At 42.6% G+C, this 17,536-nt stretch overlaps 1 protein-coding gene across 1 annotated transcript in view; it reads right to left on the bottom strand.

Moving 5' to 3' along the window:
- Positions 1 to 17,536, bottom strand: part of HSD17B7 (hydroxysteroid 17-beta dehydrogenase 7) — a 135,934-nt gene that overhangs the window by 33,409 nt on the left and 84,989 nt on the right. Inside the window, exon 7 of the mRNA XM_083156674.1 lies at positions 9,876 to 9,932. Coding sequence (XP_083012800.1) covers positions 9,876 to 9,932 — 57 coding nt within the window. The remainder of the gene's footprint in view (positions 1 to 9,875; positions 9,933 to 17,536) is intronic.

Here is a 17,536-nt window from a genome sequence, read left to right as displayed (position 1 = left end):
ACAGATTTTGGGGTGCTTTGTCTCCTTCATTCCTTGTGAAAATGAAAAATTTTGAGCCAGAACTGCATTTTTGTGTAAAAAAATGTAATTTTTCATTTTCACAGCCCAGTTGTACCACAATTGGTGAAACCCCTGGGGGTTTGAAATGTACACTATACCCCTAGATGAATTCCCTGAGGGGTGAAGTTTGCAAAATGGGGTCACTTGTGGGGGGGGTTCCACTGTATTGGTGCTTCGGGGGTCTTGCTAATGCGACATAGCACCCACCATTCATTCCACCAGAATCTGTGCTGCAAAATCCAAATATCACTCCTTCCCTTCTGAGTCCTGCCATTTTTTGGTCACATATGAGGCATTGCCGTACTCGGGAGAAATTGCGGCACAGATTTTGGGGTGCGTTGTCTCCTTCATTCCTTGTGAAAATGAAAAATTTTGAGCCAGAACTGCATTTTTGTGTAAAAAAATGTAATTTTTCATTTTCACAGCCCAGTTGTACCACAATTGGTGAAACCCCTGGGGGTTTGAAATGTACACTATACCCCTAGATGAATTCCCTGAGGGGTGTAGTTTGCAAAATGGGGTCACTTGTGGGGGGGGTTCCACTGTATTGGTGCTTCGGGGGTCTTGCTAATGCGACATAGCACCCACCATTCATTCCACCAGAATGTGTGCTGCAAAATCCAAATATCACTCCTTCCCTTCTGAGTCCTGCCATGCACCCAAATGGTATTTTTTGGTCACATATGAGGCATTGCCGTACTTGGGAGAAATTGTGGCACAGATTTTGGGGTGCTTTGTCTCCTTCATTCCTTGTGAAAATGAAAAATTTTGAGCCAGAACTGCATTTTTGTGTAAAAAAATTTAATTTTTCATTTTCACAGCCCAGTTGTACCAAAATTGGTGAAACCCCTGGGGGTTTGAAATGTACACTATACCCCTAGATGAATTCCCTGAGGGGTGTAGTTTGCAAAATGGGGTCACTTGTGGTGGGGTTTCTAACTTTTAGCATCTTATGGTGCCTAGAAACCTACATGGTGCCTAAAAAATAATCTCATAAAAAGGAGGCTCCAAAATCAAGTAGGTGCTCCTTCTATTATGAAGCCTGTGGTTTGGTCAACGTGCACACTAGGGCCACATATAGGATATTTATGAAAACAAAAGAATTGGGGGAATCAATTTTTAGTCACTTTTTTCTAGTAAAATCTACTCTGTTCCTTAGAAAAATGTATTAAAATTGAAAATCTGCAAAAAAAATGAAATTTTGAAATTTCACCTACACTTTGTTTTAATTCCTGTGAAACACCTAAAGGGTTAACAAACTTCCAAAATGCTGTTTTGAATACTGTGAGGGGTGCAGTTTTTGAAATGGCATCATTTATGGGGGTGTCTCACATACAAGTCCCTCAAAGTCACATCAGAACTGAACTGGTCCCTAAAAAAATCAGTGTTTGAAATTTTCTTGAAAATTTGAGAATTTGCTATTCATATTTTAAGCCTCCTAGTGTCCAAAAAAATTAAAAGGAGGTTGAAATAATGATGGCAACATAAAGTAGACATATGGTCTTTGTTAGTTATTAACTATTTTGAGTGGTATGATTATTTGTCTCACAAGCAGAAAATTTAACATTTTGCAAATTGCAAAATTTTCAATTTTTTTACGACATTTTGGTATTTTTCACAAAAAAACACAGACTGTATCGACCAAAATTTACCACTAACTTGAAGTACAATGTGTCACGAGAAAACAATCTCAAAATCACTGGGATAAGTAAAAGCAAAAAAAAGTTATCCCCACATAAAGTGATACATGTCAGATTTGAAAAAAAGGGCTGTCAGGAAGGCAAAAACAGGCTGCGGCGGTAAGGGGTCAACTGACATTAGTGGAAAAAGTGTCACAGAGGACAAAGGTAAAGCAAAACTGGTAAATGAGTTCTTCTCATCAGTATTTACTAAGGGAGAGCAGACCGTGGAACGAACACCTACCACGAATGGGATAAATAATGCAGATCTCATTGTTGATGTCACGCCCAACGAAATAATTCTGAGACTCAGCAAAATCAAAACAAATAAATCACCGGGGCCAGATGGGATTCATCCCAGGGTACTAATGGAATTAAGGGAGGAACTAGCTATCCCACTTCATTACATCTTTAGCAATTCATTATTGACAGGCAGAGTGCCAAAAAACTGGAGAATAGCAGAGGTAGTGCCAATATTCAAAAAAGGAAAAAAAAGGAGGATCCCACTAATCACAGACCTGTAAGTTTTACATCAATAGTGGGTAAACTATTTGAAGGATTCTTAAGGGATGGTATCCAGGAATATTTAGATCATCACCGTTTACTCAGTATGAATAATCTACTAGGTTTCTATGAGAAGGTTAGCAAAAATCTTGCATGGATTGGATGCATTCGCACAAGATTGGTGGTTTGGTTATATGGTATATGTTTGTGAGGCCCCCTTATCTCTTGGTTATCAACCATATAGGGAAGGATATTGTTATAGGGGTGTGCTACCACTGACAAATGTATAGGATTCAAGGAAAAGGAAAGAGAAAGGATTTGTCCTGGTGTGGTGCACCAACAAGAAATGTATTCTTAAAACATAACTTTTATTAATTAATTGATGTTAAAGCAGGCGAAAAATTATTAAAAAACACAGATAAACAGAAAAATAGTGTGTGTTAAAACTTGACACGTGCGGACGTGCCGTGTGTGCTTCACTTATTGTAAACAAATTCAAAGAGGACACGCTCAGCTCAGGCTGTTGTCCAATCTGGGAAATTCCCTTGATTTCTTTGAACAGACACTTTTATTATAGGATATTCGCTAGTCAAGCAGATTATATAACAATGTGTCCTGCAGTTCAAAGGATATTTGGCAACAAATATAGAGATTGTATGCAATGTGTCAATCTCTCAGATTGGTTACACTGCACTCAGCTCTGTATAATAATACTGTCCTAGGTCCTATGGGCTTGGTGATACAAGGATTACTTATAGGTTCACACAATTTATATTGAGTACTTATATCTGCATAAATCCTTGTGCATGAAGTTACTGCTGTCTTTACAAAAAATTGTACATCGTGGAACCAGTGTGAGTGAGGTTAAATAAGACTGCTGCAATGGGTTCCAAGGTTAAGAATCCCTGCTGGTGTCTATCTCCACACTGGCTATATAGGTATTAACCCCGTTAGTATTCCAATATTATTATATAGCATGGAACATTATGATTGAAATAGATGGGCACAGCCCTATATCGATCTGAAGCCAAATGGCTATCACTGAAACAAGTAAGACAGCAGGATAATGGCGTTTACAGCACGCTGCGTGCTACAGTTAAATATCCCCCATAGGTACACACAGATTAATTATTAAGTGGGTGTTAGCATAAGCTAAATATCAGAGCAGGCAGAGCCCTTAGAAGGGCTACAGTCGGAGCGCTGTCACTGTATAGATACACAGCTTCGGGAGCACACGGTAAGCTGCGCCCGCACGGCTGAGTTGCCGAGCACGCGCTTTCGCTAACCGCTTTGTGAAGGCAAGCCGTTCTGATGTGCCGGAAAGGTTAGTTTCTTGTTGGAGCAATGTCTTATTTAGATTGCCTTTTCTGATGCACATGTTCACATGAAGCATACCACAGGCTTGTAGGCCCTTGGAATTGCCTTGATGATACTTTAAAAAATGTTTGGCAATAGCTGTCAGGGTTTTCATGTTTTGTTTGTCCCTTTTGGCATTCCGAATGCTCGCCAGATGCTCCAAAATCCTCGGTTTTAAAGGTCGTTTGGTCTTGCCAAGGTATGTTCTTTTACAGGGACACATCAGGTTATACACCACACCCACTGTGTCACAGGTAATGTAATCCTTGATGGTCCATTTTTTGCAGAATTTGTCATAAACTTCTGTCTTGGTTATCATGACAGGGCAGGCCTTACAGTGACCACATTTGTAAGATCCTTTTTTCCTTATCAGGGTTCTGGTATCAATCTTGTCCAGATGGCTGCGAACCAGTATGTCTCTAAGATTGTTGCTGCGTCTCCAGCTGATTTGTATGCGATCTTGTAGGATATCATTAAGATCTTTATCAGTTCTTAGCACCTTCGTGTGTGTGTTCAGGATATCTCGAATATCTTTCCACTCGGGACAGTAAGTGCCAATGAACCTAACAGTATCCTTTGATTCTGCCATATTGAGATTCTTCTTCTTAGGGACCATGAGTTCTTCTCTAGTGTGTTTCTAAGCCTCTTTGGTGGCTTTCTTAATTTGGCGCTTACTGTACCCCCTGCACTGTAATCTTTGTCCCAGTTCGTCGGCCCTGAGATCAAAAGTTTCTGTCTTAGAACAGTTTATTTTTGTTCTAAGAAATTCACCCTTCAGTAGTACTTTTGTCACTGCCGGGAAGTGGGAACTATCACTGTGCAGGATGGAGTTGGTGGATATCTTCTTCCTGAACAGGTCACGTGATATAGAGCCATCTTGTTCAGTCGTCAATCTAAGATCTACGTACGTGATGTTATCCTGGCTCATGTCATAAATGAGTCTTAGGTTAAGATCATTAGAGTTCAAGATGTCAATGAACTCTGAAGAGGTTTTGAGGACCCTCCCAAATGATCAGTAAATCATCAATGTATCTTAGCCAAAGGAGTATATGGATCGTATACATCTCATTGGATTCACAAAAGACCCATTCTCGTTCCCACCACCCCAGGTACAGGTTTGCATACGTGGGGGCACAAGCGCTCCCCATCGCTGTCCCCTGTACCTGGAGGTAGAATCTCTCATTGCAAACAAATTTTTTTTTTGTGAGAACAAATTGCAACAGTCTGACAATCAGGTTATTAAGAGGGTTGTCACGTTCCATGCTTAGAAAGTATTTAACTGTGGAAATCCCATGTTTGTGGATGATAATTGTGTAGATGCTCTTTACGTCACACGTTATGATGAGACACAGAGTACTTGTTGATCAGGTGCGCATAACACAAAAAGCAGCTTACCCACTTAAAAAGGTGACATTCAAAACCGTTATGAGCCAACACTCTTTCCCTAATACGATATCCTGGATTTTATTGAGGACATCCATAGTATCCCGCACAAAAGATGGAAGTGTGTAAACAATTTTTTTTTGAGGCCCTGGCACATCTTGCGCTCCGATGAAACCATGGGACAATTTTGTCAAGAAAATCCTTTGTTCTGTTATAAAAAAAGAAATTGAAATATTAAGGATATTCTTGCCAAATCGGAAATACAGTCTTTTAAAAAGCAAGCGTGGTTGACTCCGAAGAATGGAAGTTTCAAGTGCTCCAAGTGTGTGAACTGCCAATTTGCTCTCAAAGGTCCCAAGTTTTTTGATCCACTAACCTTGGAGAGTTACAATATTAATCATTTGGACTGTGATAGTTGATATGTTTATCTACGCCATTATTTGTTCTTGCCCAATGATCTACATCGGTAAAACAATACGAACACTTAAGGAAAGAGTAGCTATGCACCGATCCTCAATCAAGAAAGCTTTGCTTACCCTTGACTCCAGTACTCCACCAGTGGCCAAACATTTTGGATATAAACATACGTTCAAGGACTTTCACTTTGTGGCTCTTGATCATATTCTGCCGTTGCGGAGGAGGTGATCAAGGCAAATTATTATTACAAAAAGAATGCTACTGGATCCACAAGCTCAATAGTGTTTCACCTTCCCGGTATATGCTTCATATAATTGCATACAATGTAATGTGGTCATTTGATCTATTTCTTTGCTTCTGTATATGTTAATTTTTTTGCTTGTTTGCCTTAGTATATGTCCATTTGTATATGCACTGTCACTTTAAATTTTTCACATTCATGTACACTAACAATATAGTGTCCTAAGTGTCTGCCTTGAACCAACGTCCCCTTCTTTTTATTTAGTGTCGCTCATATGGGAACTCATTGCCAATGGACGGTGCCCTTCACAATGGGCATCTCCGTGACACATGGTGATCCCTTCTGTTTGATCTCCTCTATGTGCGATCGGTGATAGGATCTGGCTTATTGTCAGGTCTCTGTTGCTGTTTAGCCAGGAGTGAGGTCATTCATGTTGCCATAGTGACAGACGCGGTGGGTGGTTAATTCTGACACCCCGCACCATATCACTTCCGGTGACGCTGTCTTTTGTTATCCTGGAGATGGACGCTGTGACCGGGTAACACTGGAAGCAGCGCTACGTCAGTTCTGACGACTTGGACAGGTGAGTAGCACACGTTCTCTCTGTTTGTACACAGATGGGCTGAATGATTTCTAAAGAGACACAATAAGTGACACTATATGTATGCGCACTGAGGTTCAGTCTATTGTGCTCCTGACGACGGCGTACCATGTACCGAAACAGCTCTTGAGCCTGACTGATTTTTTTGCAGTGATGTATCCCGTCTTCCAAAAGCTCTTAAGTATGGATAGATGTACTGATTATTTTTCCACTGCAAAAATGGATTATATGGAATGATTTTTTCACTATAAAAAAACGCTCTTTTTTTATCGCAATGGTGTGCCAGCCTCTAATTACCTAACTACCACTTTCTATATGGTCTAGGCACCCGCCTGGAGATTTTTTAGGAGTGTGCAAATTGCTCTTGCTAGGATATGGATATATATATAGACATTGGATGGGCTCTGCACACACTAAATTAACTGATAATAAATAGTGGAGATTTGGTTCATGAATTGATCAATGCATTTTAGCCTGCAGCCCCCGTCAAGGGACCCCACTGTTCTGCAGGTCCTACCACTATCGCTGAAAATGGCTGCAATACACATAGCTATCACATCAATGTTTGAATATATATAATAATATATAGATATAATTATCTGGCCAAAGAGTTCAATGGACTCAATATGCGTGTGCTGAGTGCAGGATTTTTACAGGGCTCAGAGGTAGTTTAGCCCAGAGTATCGTCTGTGCCGCGTGCGGGATGTAGAAAAGAAGATACCTGTAATGAGCGCCTGCTGCGCTCACAGCACCCGGCACCGTCTGTGAGTCTGCCCGTCTGATGTTAGCTGCCGCTAGTTGCGGGGAGGCGCGAGAGGGTACCTGTACTGAGCGCCTGCTGCGCTAGCAGCACCCGACACCGTCAGGCAGTCTACACCGTCTGCTGTATTGATTTTGTTGTGAAGATGGGCTATAGGAACAAGGATATTTTCTGCATGCATTAAGCATGCATGCAGGGCAGTACGGATGGTGTAATGGTTAGCATTACTGCCTCACAGCACTGAGGTCATGGGTTCAATACCCACCATGGCTCTAACTGTGCGGAGTTTGTATATTCTCCCAGTACTTGCGTGGGTTTACTCCGGTTTCCTCCCACAATCCAAAAATATACTGGTAGGTCAATTTGCTTCCAACAAAATTATCCCTAGAATGTCTGTGTGTGCGTGTGCATGTGGTAGGGAATATAGATTTTAAGCTCCACTGGGGCAGGGACTGATGTGAATGTTCAAATATTCTCTGTAAAGCACTGCATAATATCTATGCGCTATATAAGAAACTGTAAATAAATAAATAATGCATTTATTAATCTATATGCTTTAAGGTTACGGTCACGCTGATCCCTGAACAGACTAAAAAAAAATGCATATTATTAACAGGATTGCAATATCCATATTTTCTAATACAGGTTGAGTAAAGGCCCATACACACTTGACGATTTTCAGCTGAAAATCGCTCAAAACAGCCGTTTTGGGCGATTTTCCACTGAAAATCGCCTGGTGTGTATGCCCGCCAGATTGCCGACTAGCGATGATGCGCGCTCCCGCATCATCGCTAATGAGGTGGGCAATCTGCTGGTTTTACCAGCACACCTAGCGATAATGGCTGGTTTTTCAGCCATCATCGCCAAGTGTGTACAGCAGCCGGGCTGAAAGATGAAAGTCTTTCAGTCCAGCTGACAGCCCGCTCCTTCCCCCTGTTCATACTCACCCCTCCCCGCTCCAACGCTGCCTGCCTCTCCGTCCTCTGGCTCCAACGCTGCTGCTGCTGCTGCACAGTGACAGGTTCTTTGCTCCACTCCCCCAAGCCGGACATACAGCTCGGCAGGACGCCCCGCCCCTAGCAGAAAGCCCCGCCCCCGGCTGACTTGCTTGCTCCCTGCTACTTCTTTGTGGAGCATAACCCCACTGACCACCAATGAAGGCGTTTTAAGGCAGTGATATATACATTGCTGGCACATGCCAGCAATGTATATATTACTGCACCACTGGGCACCAATTAATTTGATTTAAAGCAGTAATCTATACATTGCTGACACATGCCAGCAATATATATTACTATACCACTGGGAACGAATGACACATAAGCCAGTAATATATACATTGCTGGCACATGCCAGCAATGTATATATTAATAGCACCACTGGCCACCAATGATATTTATAATGCAGTATAATATATATATATATATATATATATATATATATATATATATATAAATATATTGCCAGTAATATCTACATTGCTGGCACATGCCAGCAATGTAGATATTACTGTCACCACTGGGCACCAATGTAATTAATAAGCCAGTAAAATAAATATATATATATTTTAGTGGCACCAATGGGCACATATGTTATTTTAAATGCAGTAATATATACATTGTTGGAACATGCCAGCAATGTATATATTACTGGCAATACTGGTCACCAATGAATATTTTTTATGGCAGCAATGAATACACACTATCGACTGGGCTGCCACTATCAATGCTCTTTAACTCCCCCGTGGCAACAAGCACTTCACCCCCACCCCTGGCATCATCATGAAGGTCCCTGGGATCGAGCATGAAGGGCCCTGGGATTGAGCATTAAGCTCCTGGCGTCGAGCATGAAGCCCCTGGCATTATGGTATGTATATATAATTTGCATCATGGTGTGTGGCATAATGTGTAATGGGCATTGCGGTGTGTGGCATAAGGTGTACTGGTGTGTATAACATGTAATGGGCATTATGATGTGTGGCATAACGTGTAAGGGGCAATACGGCTGCAAATAAAATCATAGCTATGCACATGGGTGGGATTTCCTTGGGCAGGGCGGCATTTACCTGATCGCTTGGCTCCTAATATACACAGCCCAGCGATCAGTTCTGAATCAGGCCCCAAAACCAGAAATGCATTGAATAAAATGGCCCCTGTTCCCACCCTTGGAATTCTAACCCTGCCCATTATGTAAATATCCTTTTATATGAAAGATTTTCAGCAAAGTCTTTCACCTCCTGAAAATCTTTTGCTCTTTGGGGAAAATAGCTCAGTGTGTACGCACTACTTTTGGTGACAGATATATCTTTCATAGATTTTGGCAAAGTCTTTGGAAACCAAAATCTTCTAGTGTGTATGGGCCTTAACCCTTATTCAAAATGCTCGGGACCAGAAGAGATTTGGATAACGTATTATTCCGTATTTCAATTTTTTTTTTATATTTCAATGAAGTATTTTGAGGTATCTTGCATTTATGCTGTACAAACACATGAAATACACACAAGTATATTTTATTTGTGCATAAAACAAGGATTCATAAAATGAAACAAAGTTTGTGTACTATCTGTCACTGAATTTGAATGCCAAGCAATCATTTTCTTGAACATATTTAGTGCCAGTTACATACCATGTCCTCAGTAGTGCTGTTGCAAAAAAAAAAAAAAATAACTTTCTGGAATGTATGGTTTTCAGAATAATTTGGATAACCGATATTTAGATAAGGGATACTCAACCTGTAGTTATTTTACTGCCTTAATGTGTACATTTTTATACGTATTTTGGTGAGGTTCAGTGAGCCTTTTATAAGGGATAGGCAGCAAAAGGTCTCTTAAAGAGTGCATATAGAGACAATTTACTTTAATAATCCACAACTTACCAATGCCTCTGCTCCATTATATGGTGAAATGGTGAAAGAGTTTGTAAACACACGGATCTGCAAAATTAAGACAAAAACATTTGTAAAGTGTTTATTATTTGAAAAATTGCATTTTCCCATTAGAGAGAGGCTTCCGCTCTAGAATACATCAAAAACAGATTCAATACTTTCCTGTTTACTCAAGTATTTAATTAATTCCATTAAAATTGTTTATGAAAAGCTGTTGGGTAATTCAATGTTCCTGTACTTTATAACATTCATTCTATCTGTTAAGCACCTTGAGTCCTACTGGAGAAAGAGTGCTTTATAAATAAAATTATTATTATATCATTATTATTAGTCTTTAATAATGCAGTTACAGTACTGCAGCAAATATAATATAAAAATGCAACCATTATTCTCGTAAATGGGTTCAGTTTGTGAGTCATGTTAAGCAAATTAAAAACCTAGGAAACATAATACTAGGTTACCAAATCATAAAGAGGAATATACAATTGCAAAACTAGATAAAGCTGATCATATAAATGACTATAAAGATAAAACCAGTTATATCTCCGGTATTATATCCTCTACTAATGCTCAATAGTCCCCTTCATACAGTATAAAAATGGATTTATCCCTATCTATAACTCAATGAGGTGCTTTCATGATTTTTTAGGTTCAAAATACAGAAGAAAAAAGTATGGTAGCTTTAACTTTTTCAATTATCCGTGTAAATTGTTTGCTAGAAACAGCAAATTAAAGCACCAACAGAATGCCGGGTGTATATAAAATTAATTGGAAACAGGTCTGGCTCAGATCACAGACTTTTTAGGCTTGATTCAGAGTTGATCACAAAAGCTATATCTTTCTCAAATGGGAAAAAAAAACGTGCACTGCAGGTGGAGCAAATGTAAGGGGAAATGGTCATCTGTCAGACCAGACTTCGGTCGACCCCGGAAGGTCGACATGGCTCAAGGTCGACATGGGCCAAGATCGACATGGTTTTAGGTCGACAGTCATTATGTCGACATGAGTTTTCACTGTTTTTTTGAGCCGACATGTGCCGACAGGGCGTGGTGGGAGAATAAAAAAGTGTGCCGAGCGTAGCGAGGCACCGTGCCCGAAGCATAGCGAGCGATGCGAGGGGCTGCGGTTCAACTCCAACTGTGTCCATGTTGACTGTGTCGACATTCGGGTAAAAAAAAAAAAAAAGTGAAAAACTCATGTCGACCCAATGACTGTCGACCTAAAACTATGTCGACCGTGGCCCATGTCGACCTTAAGTCATGGCGACCTTAAGCCATGTCAACCTTTAAGCATGTCGACCTTGGGGCCAGTCGACCTTCCGGGGTCGACCTAATGACTGTTCAGACAGATGTACCAATTCCAATGTAACATGAGCAGAGAGAGTTATAGAGGGTAAAAACAGTCAGATATGCACTATTTTTCTATTCGCTTACAGAAGCAAAATTTAATGGGCATCATATGGTTTTTCTACATTCAATGCAGATTTGATCCTAGTGCGCGCTCCTGTGTAGTGCAAATCGAATAGATAAATAGTCTTGGCATGCAAGATACAGATAGTACAGATCTGTACTACATAGTCAAAATCGAATATGAACACTTTAACCAACCTAGATCCAGACCCAGATCGAATAGGGGTCGAATAGAAAGGGAAATCTCACTGTGTGTACCCACCTTTATAGTGGGTACACACTGTGAGATATGCACTATATTTCTAATTGAATTTCGAATGCACATTGAATGCTTTTATTAGCATTCAATGCAGATTCGATCCAAATGTGCGCTACAAAGTAGTAGAAATCGAATAGAAAAAAAGTCATGGCAGGCAAGACGATCTAGTGGAAGTCTATTAGTAGACAGTGCAAATCTAATGTGTTCACTGCTGCATTTGATTCGATCCAGATTCAATTTCAATATCCTTTCTGAATGATCAGGAACACTGAGACTGAATTGAAATTGAATAGTGTAAATAGAATGCACATAGTATGCACACAGAATAGTGAATCGAATGAAAAATAGTGAAAACTGAAAAGGAGTAAAAAAAAACAAAAACTTCGGAACAGGTCGAATAGGCCAAATCTAATTAAAGTTGAATCGAAAATGGAATCAAACCGTTTGTACAGATTTGTGGGGGTGTGTTCCATCTCAAATCTAAATTGCAGCGTAAAAATAAAGCAGCCACTATTTACCCTGCCCAGAAACAAACGAATTCTCTCTGCACATTACATTTGCTCCACCTGCAGTGCACATGGTTCTGCCCATTTGAAAAATATTTTACATTTGCGAACAACTCTGAACCATGCCCTTTATTCCTTAATAGAGCTTCCACACAAAAAAAAAACAGACAATGGTGCTTGCTGGGTTCTCTAATTTCTTTTATACTCCTTTTACACTGAGGCAAAAACCCAGGTTGGACCCAGGTCAGCATTTGTGTAAAAGGGGCCAACCCAGGACCAGTTACACTCGAATCCTACCCAGGTCCTAACTGGGTTGAACACTGGTTGGATCTGGTTCGTGGGCAGTGTAAATAGTCCCAACCCATGCATTCAACAGTACGTTGCAGCGGCAAAAGACAGAAGCCAGGAAAGATTATTATTATTATAATTTTATTTATAAGGCGCCACAAGTGTTTCGCAGCGCCGTACAAAGGAACAATACAGGGAGACAAAACTTGGCATAACATTGAATAAATAACAAAAATACAGTACAAATAAAGAGCACCACAGTTCAATACACATTACAGCTTAAATGTAAGTAGTGAGGACCCAATCAACATACAACTAGAGGCTTGAGGCCAATGATGGAGATGAGTATGAAGATGGTCACTGAGTGTTGGAGTAAAGGAGAGCTGTGAGTGAAATGTGAAGAGAAGTGGGCTTTGACAACAGGAGGGAAGAGGGCCCTACTCGGAGGAGCTTACAATCTAGTAGGAAGGGGAGACAGACAGATTACAAGAGGTGCAAGTGAGGGGGTGGTGGTTAGATAGCAGGATGTAAACAGGCATGGGGTCAGAGAACCAGCTGGTTTATGCAGTGGAAGGATACGCTTTGATGAATAGGTGAGTTTTCAGTGCCCGTTTGAAGCTTTGCAAGGTCGGGGAGAGTCTAATGGAGCGAGGGAGTGCATTCCACTGAAGGGGTGCAGCACGGGCAAAGTCCTGTACTCTGGCATGGGAAGCAGTGATCAGGGTGGAGGAGAGACGACAGTCGTCAGCTGACCGTAGAGGGCGGGAGGGTGTATGAATGGAGATGAGGTTAGAGATATATGGAGCAATGGAATTAGAGATGGCCCTGTATGTGAGTGTGAGGTGTTTGAAGAGGATTCTGTAGGGGAATGGAAGCCAGTGCAGATTTTGTTGAAAGGGAGTAGCAGAGTTAGAGCGGCGGGAGAGGAAGATAAGCCATGTGCGGACAGTGCACACAGAAATCATAATTGGATGCAGTATAATGTATGTTCTTTTTTTTGGGGAGGGGGCTGGGGGGAGCACATGGGAGATTCAGGGGGGTATTCAATGTCAGGGGCACGGCTGTCGAGCAAGCTCGACAGCCGTGCCCCTGTCCCGTTTTCGTTTTGGTCGCCTGGAGCTCGGCAGTCGGGATTCAATGTCCCGGCCGCTGAGCAGCGAGAAGGGGGCGTGGCCACGAGTTGATGATGAAAATAGACGAGCTCCGGCCAGGAGCTCGCCTATTTCCGGCTTTTCTCGGCAGAACGAGCCCGACAGCTTGTGCTGTCGGGCTCGTTCTGCGCAAAACCCCTGTTCAATGCTGTCGGGGAAGACAGCATTGAATAGGGCTCCGCAGCCATCTCCCCCTTCGGGAAATGGCTGCGTGAGCATGCCTAACATTGAATACCCCCCTCAGTCGGCTGCTGGGTGATGCTGCACTTTTATACCACTATGTGTGCTTGAGCACTGAATATAACTTTTTGAAAAAATATTTTACAAAATAAACAATCCAACATTTTTCAATGCTAACTTGTCATGTCTTAGTTTTTATTTAATTTTTTTAAACTCTTTATTTTCTGAGAGAATCATTACAATGCAAAATCACATTGGACAAAAGGAAACAATCATTCTCTTTTTCTTACATTGGAACAAGAACAAATAAGTACGAAACGAGAGGGGGGGGGGCACGAACAGGGAATGGGAGGAGAAGGGGGAGACAGGGGTGAGCGAGAAAGGAAAAAAGAAGAGGAGAAAAAAAAAAAAAAAAAGAAGAAAAAGGGGGGGGGGGAAGAAGGTCAGGGACGGGTACAGATACACATCATTTTCTTGAATATAAGGCACATTTCAGGTGAATACAAGTTGTAGCTTATGAGGAAACAACAGCGAAGGGAAAAGCTTACTATATAGAAAGAGGTAGAGCCCCGCGGGGGCGTCGGGGCGGCACGATACGGCAAAAGCATCTACTCCAGTCACAGAAGCGCACTAGGGGAGGGCGGAGGCTATAGGGGGGAGAGTTCCAGAAGCCATATGTAGGAGCCAAGGGCCCCAGACAATATCGTATTTGAGTGGGCAGTCGTGGAGGTAGTAGGTGATCTTTTCCATTGCAGCAATGGACCAGACATAGTTAATTAGGGCGGATTCTGTAGGGGGGTTAGGGGACTTCCAGTTTTTAGCAACAAGGGACTTGGCCGTGGTTAGAATATGGGATAGTAGCTTATTCATGGTGGAGTCTAAGTCTGGGAAAGGACGAGCGAGCAGAAACGACCATGGGTCTAGGGGGAGTGGGATACCTGAGATAGCCTTCAAGAGCGCAGCTATCTTAGTCCAAAAAGAGGAGATAGAAGGACACGTCCACCAGATATGGAGTAGCGTCCCTCTATGGCCACAGTTTTGCCAGCACATGGGGGCAGAGGAGGGGAACATTTTGGAGAGCCTCACTGGGGTATAGTACCATCTATAGTATAGCTTGTAAGATGTTTCTTTGAGTCGGGTGGAGATAGAGCTTTTGGCTATACCCTCTCGGACTTCATCCCAGCAAGAGTCGTCAGGTGGTGGCCCCAGGTCTATCTCCCATTCTTTTTCATGGCGGCTAGGAGATACAGCTGTGGCAGTGAGTGTCATTGAGTAGACTGCAGAGATCAAGCCCCTGCGTAGGGGGCAATTCAGACATAAAGACTCAAATGGGGTGGGGGTCCGGAGCGCGTCAGCCTGAGGGAGAGACAGAAGGAAGTGCCTGAGCTGGAAATACTCGAAGAAGGGAGGAGTTAGGGAGGGGAATGACTGTTTGATATCATCTATAGAGGCCCACGTGCCCTGTACCGTAAGGTCATAAACTACCCGGAGGCCGGCTAAGCTCCATGCTTTGAACAGGTGGGGGGAGTTACCTGGGGGAAAAGCGGGATTACTCCATAGGGGGGTAATGGGGGAGCAAGCAGAGGAGAGTTTGTAGGGAGAATAAGAAGAATCCCAGATCGCCGCACAGAATCTAAGAGATGGGAGGGGGGCAGCCAGTAGGGACCTATGAGGCCTGGACATACCCCATATGGCGGCCAGAGAGCGAACCCCTAGATAAGCAGCCTCCAAGTCAACCCACGAGATGGTTCGTGGGGGTGCATAAGTGGCCACCACCTGGCTTAGGTGACAAGCCAGGTAATAATGCTTAACATCGGGGTAGCCCCTACCCCCCTCAGATCTAGGCATTTTAAGAGCAGAAAAGGCAATTCTGGGGGTCTTATTACTCCAAACAAATTTCAAGAGAGCAGAGTGAACGTTGTTAAGAACTTTAACAGGTATCTTTATAGGTAAGGTTTGGAACATGTACAATAGTTGGGGTATCACATTCATTTTAATAGCTACGATCTTGCCCAGCCACGAGATAATAAGTGGTTTCCACCTAGTAAGGTCTTGTTTAATCTTGGACAAAAGTCGTGGGATGTTTTCAGAGTAGAGGAGGTTGTAATGGGAGGTAATATATACTCCCAGGTATTTAATCTTATGGGCCTGCCAGTTGAATGGGTGGGAGGCGCTTAAGAGAGATCTCAAGTCAGGGGGGACATGGAGGAGCATAGCCTCTGATTTGGATAAATTGATTTTATACCCTGATAGTTCGCCGTATTCTAGGATAATATCGGTAAGGGCAGGGAGTGAAGTTTGGGGGTGGGTAAGGGAGAGGAGGACATCGTCTGCGAATAGGGAGACTTTAAACTCTAGGGGACCTACCTCTACTCCGCAAACCTTATCAGAGAGTCTGATCATAGCCGCTAGTGGCTCTATTACTAAGGCGAAGACCAGTGGGGAGAGGGGGCAACCCTGTCTCGTACTATTGGTCAGGGGGAAGGGGTCCGAGAGGAGTCCGTTAGTGAGAACCCTAGCTATGGGGGTGGTGTATAAGGCAGATATTCCAGTAAGGAATTCATCGGATAACCCAAATGCTTGTAGGGCATTGAATAGAAAAGGCCAAGAAATGCGGTCAAACGCCTTCTCAGCGCTTAGTTTTTATTTTAAATCATTGAGGGAAGGTTGGATGGCAGTTTATCAGTCCTAAAATTGACATTTTTAATGTCATCCATAGGGAAAAGCAGGGATGACCCAGGTTCAGTGTAAACGGCACAGACCTGGGTCCGACCTGTGTCACAGTGCTGTGTAAATGGGGTATGAAGCTGGGTCCGTACATATAATAAATCCTACATTGATTGTGCAGGTATATAACAAACAATTTTTTACGATGTTATGATCAGAAATACATCAAAAGCAATTTAAAAAATACAATACTTATAGAGGGACTGCAAATAAATGGTAGAGTATTTTTTTTTGTTACATAATTCACTTTGATTATGCAAGTCCTGTACAAAATTAACAGCCAATATACATATACATTTTACTGCATTCTATACCGTATTTTTCGCTCTATAAGACGCACCTGACCATAAGACGCACCTAGGTTTAGAGGAGGAAAACAGGGGAAAAAAAAAATTCTGAACCAAAAGTGTAATGCCCGCTTCCCCCCTCCCCTGGTAAAATGTAAGTGACAATATGGCTAGTGGGCACTAGATTTACTAACACATATGCATAAGACAGTGTATATAGTGAATAAAGGGGTACATTTATTGTGAAAAACAAACCTAAGCAAGCATGCACTTTTAAAATAATCCTCTTACCCAAGTGGTGGGTTGGGAAAGGGTCTCTGAGCTGTGGCCCACCAGGCAATGAAGCAGAGTAACAATGAACAGGGCACAAAACCCCTGGTGATACCTCAGCAAGGAGACAAGTTCAGCAGACAGGTTCCTAGCATGGTCCCACGCTATGCAGAGTTGATCCCTCAGTGCTGCTTCCCACCGTTAACGATTTGCCGGGGTATCACGGTGTTCTCCCACTGAAGCCATTACACTACATCGGGCGACCTCCCGGCATGTGCCGGGTGATGATGTCACCGGGCGCCGTCCACGCTGTGGAGCTCCGTGTGTTCCAGTCAGTGGCTTCTAAAGGTGCAGGGGGCAGTGTTTGTGTGAGTGGGCTACAGGGGATCAGTATTGACAATATCCTCCAACTTGTAAGCAGCTCACAGAGGTCCGGGCAGCGGAGATCAAATGGACCCCACAGCACACTTAATGATTCCCGCTGCCCAGACCTCTGTGAGCTGCTTACAATTAACAAGGGAGGGGGTAGCGGGCTCTGCTGCAGCTCCTGAGATGCTCATGCAGCAGCAGCAGCA

Source organism: Crinia signifera, chromosome 8, assembly GCF_055691185.1.
Source record: "Crinia signifera chromosome 8, ASM5569118v1, whole genome shotgun sequence".
Taxonomy (NCBI): domain Eukaryota; kingdom Metazoa; phylum Chordata; class Amphibia; order Anura; family Myobatrachidae; genus Crinia; species Crinia signifera.
Note: the sequence above shows the minus strand (reverse complement) of the source record. Positions and strands in the feature narration are given on the sequence as shown.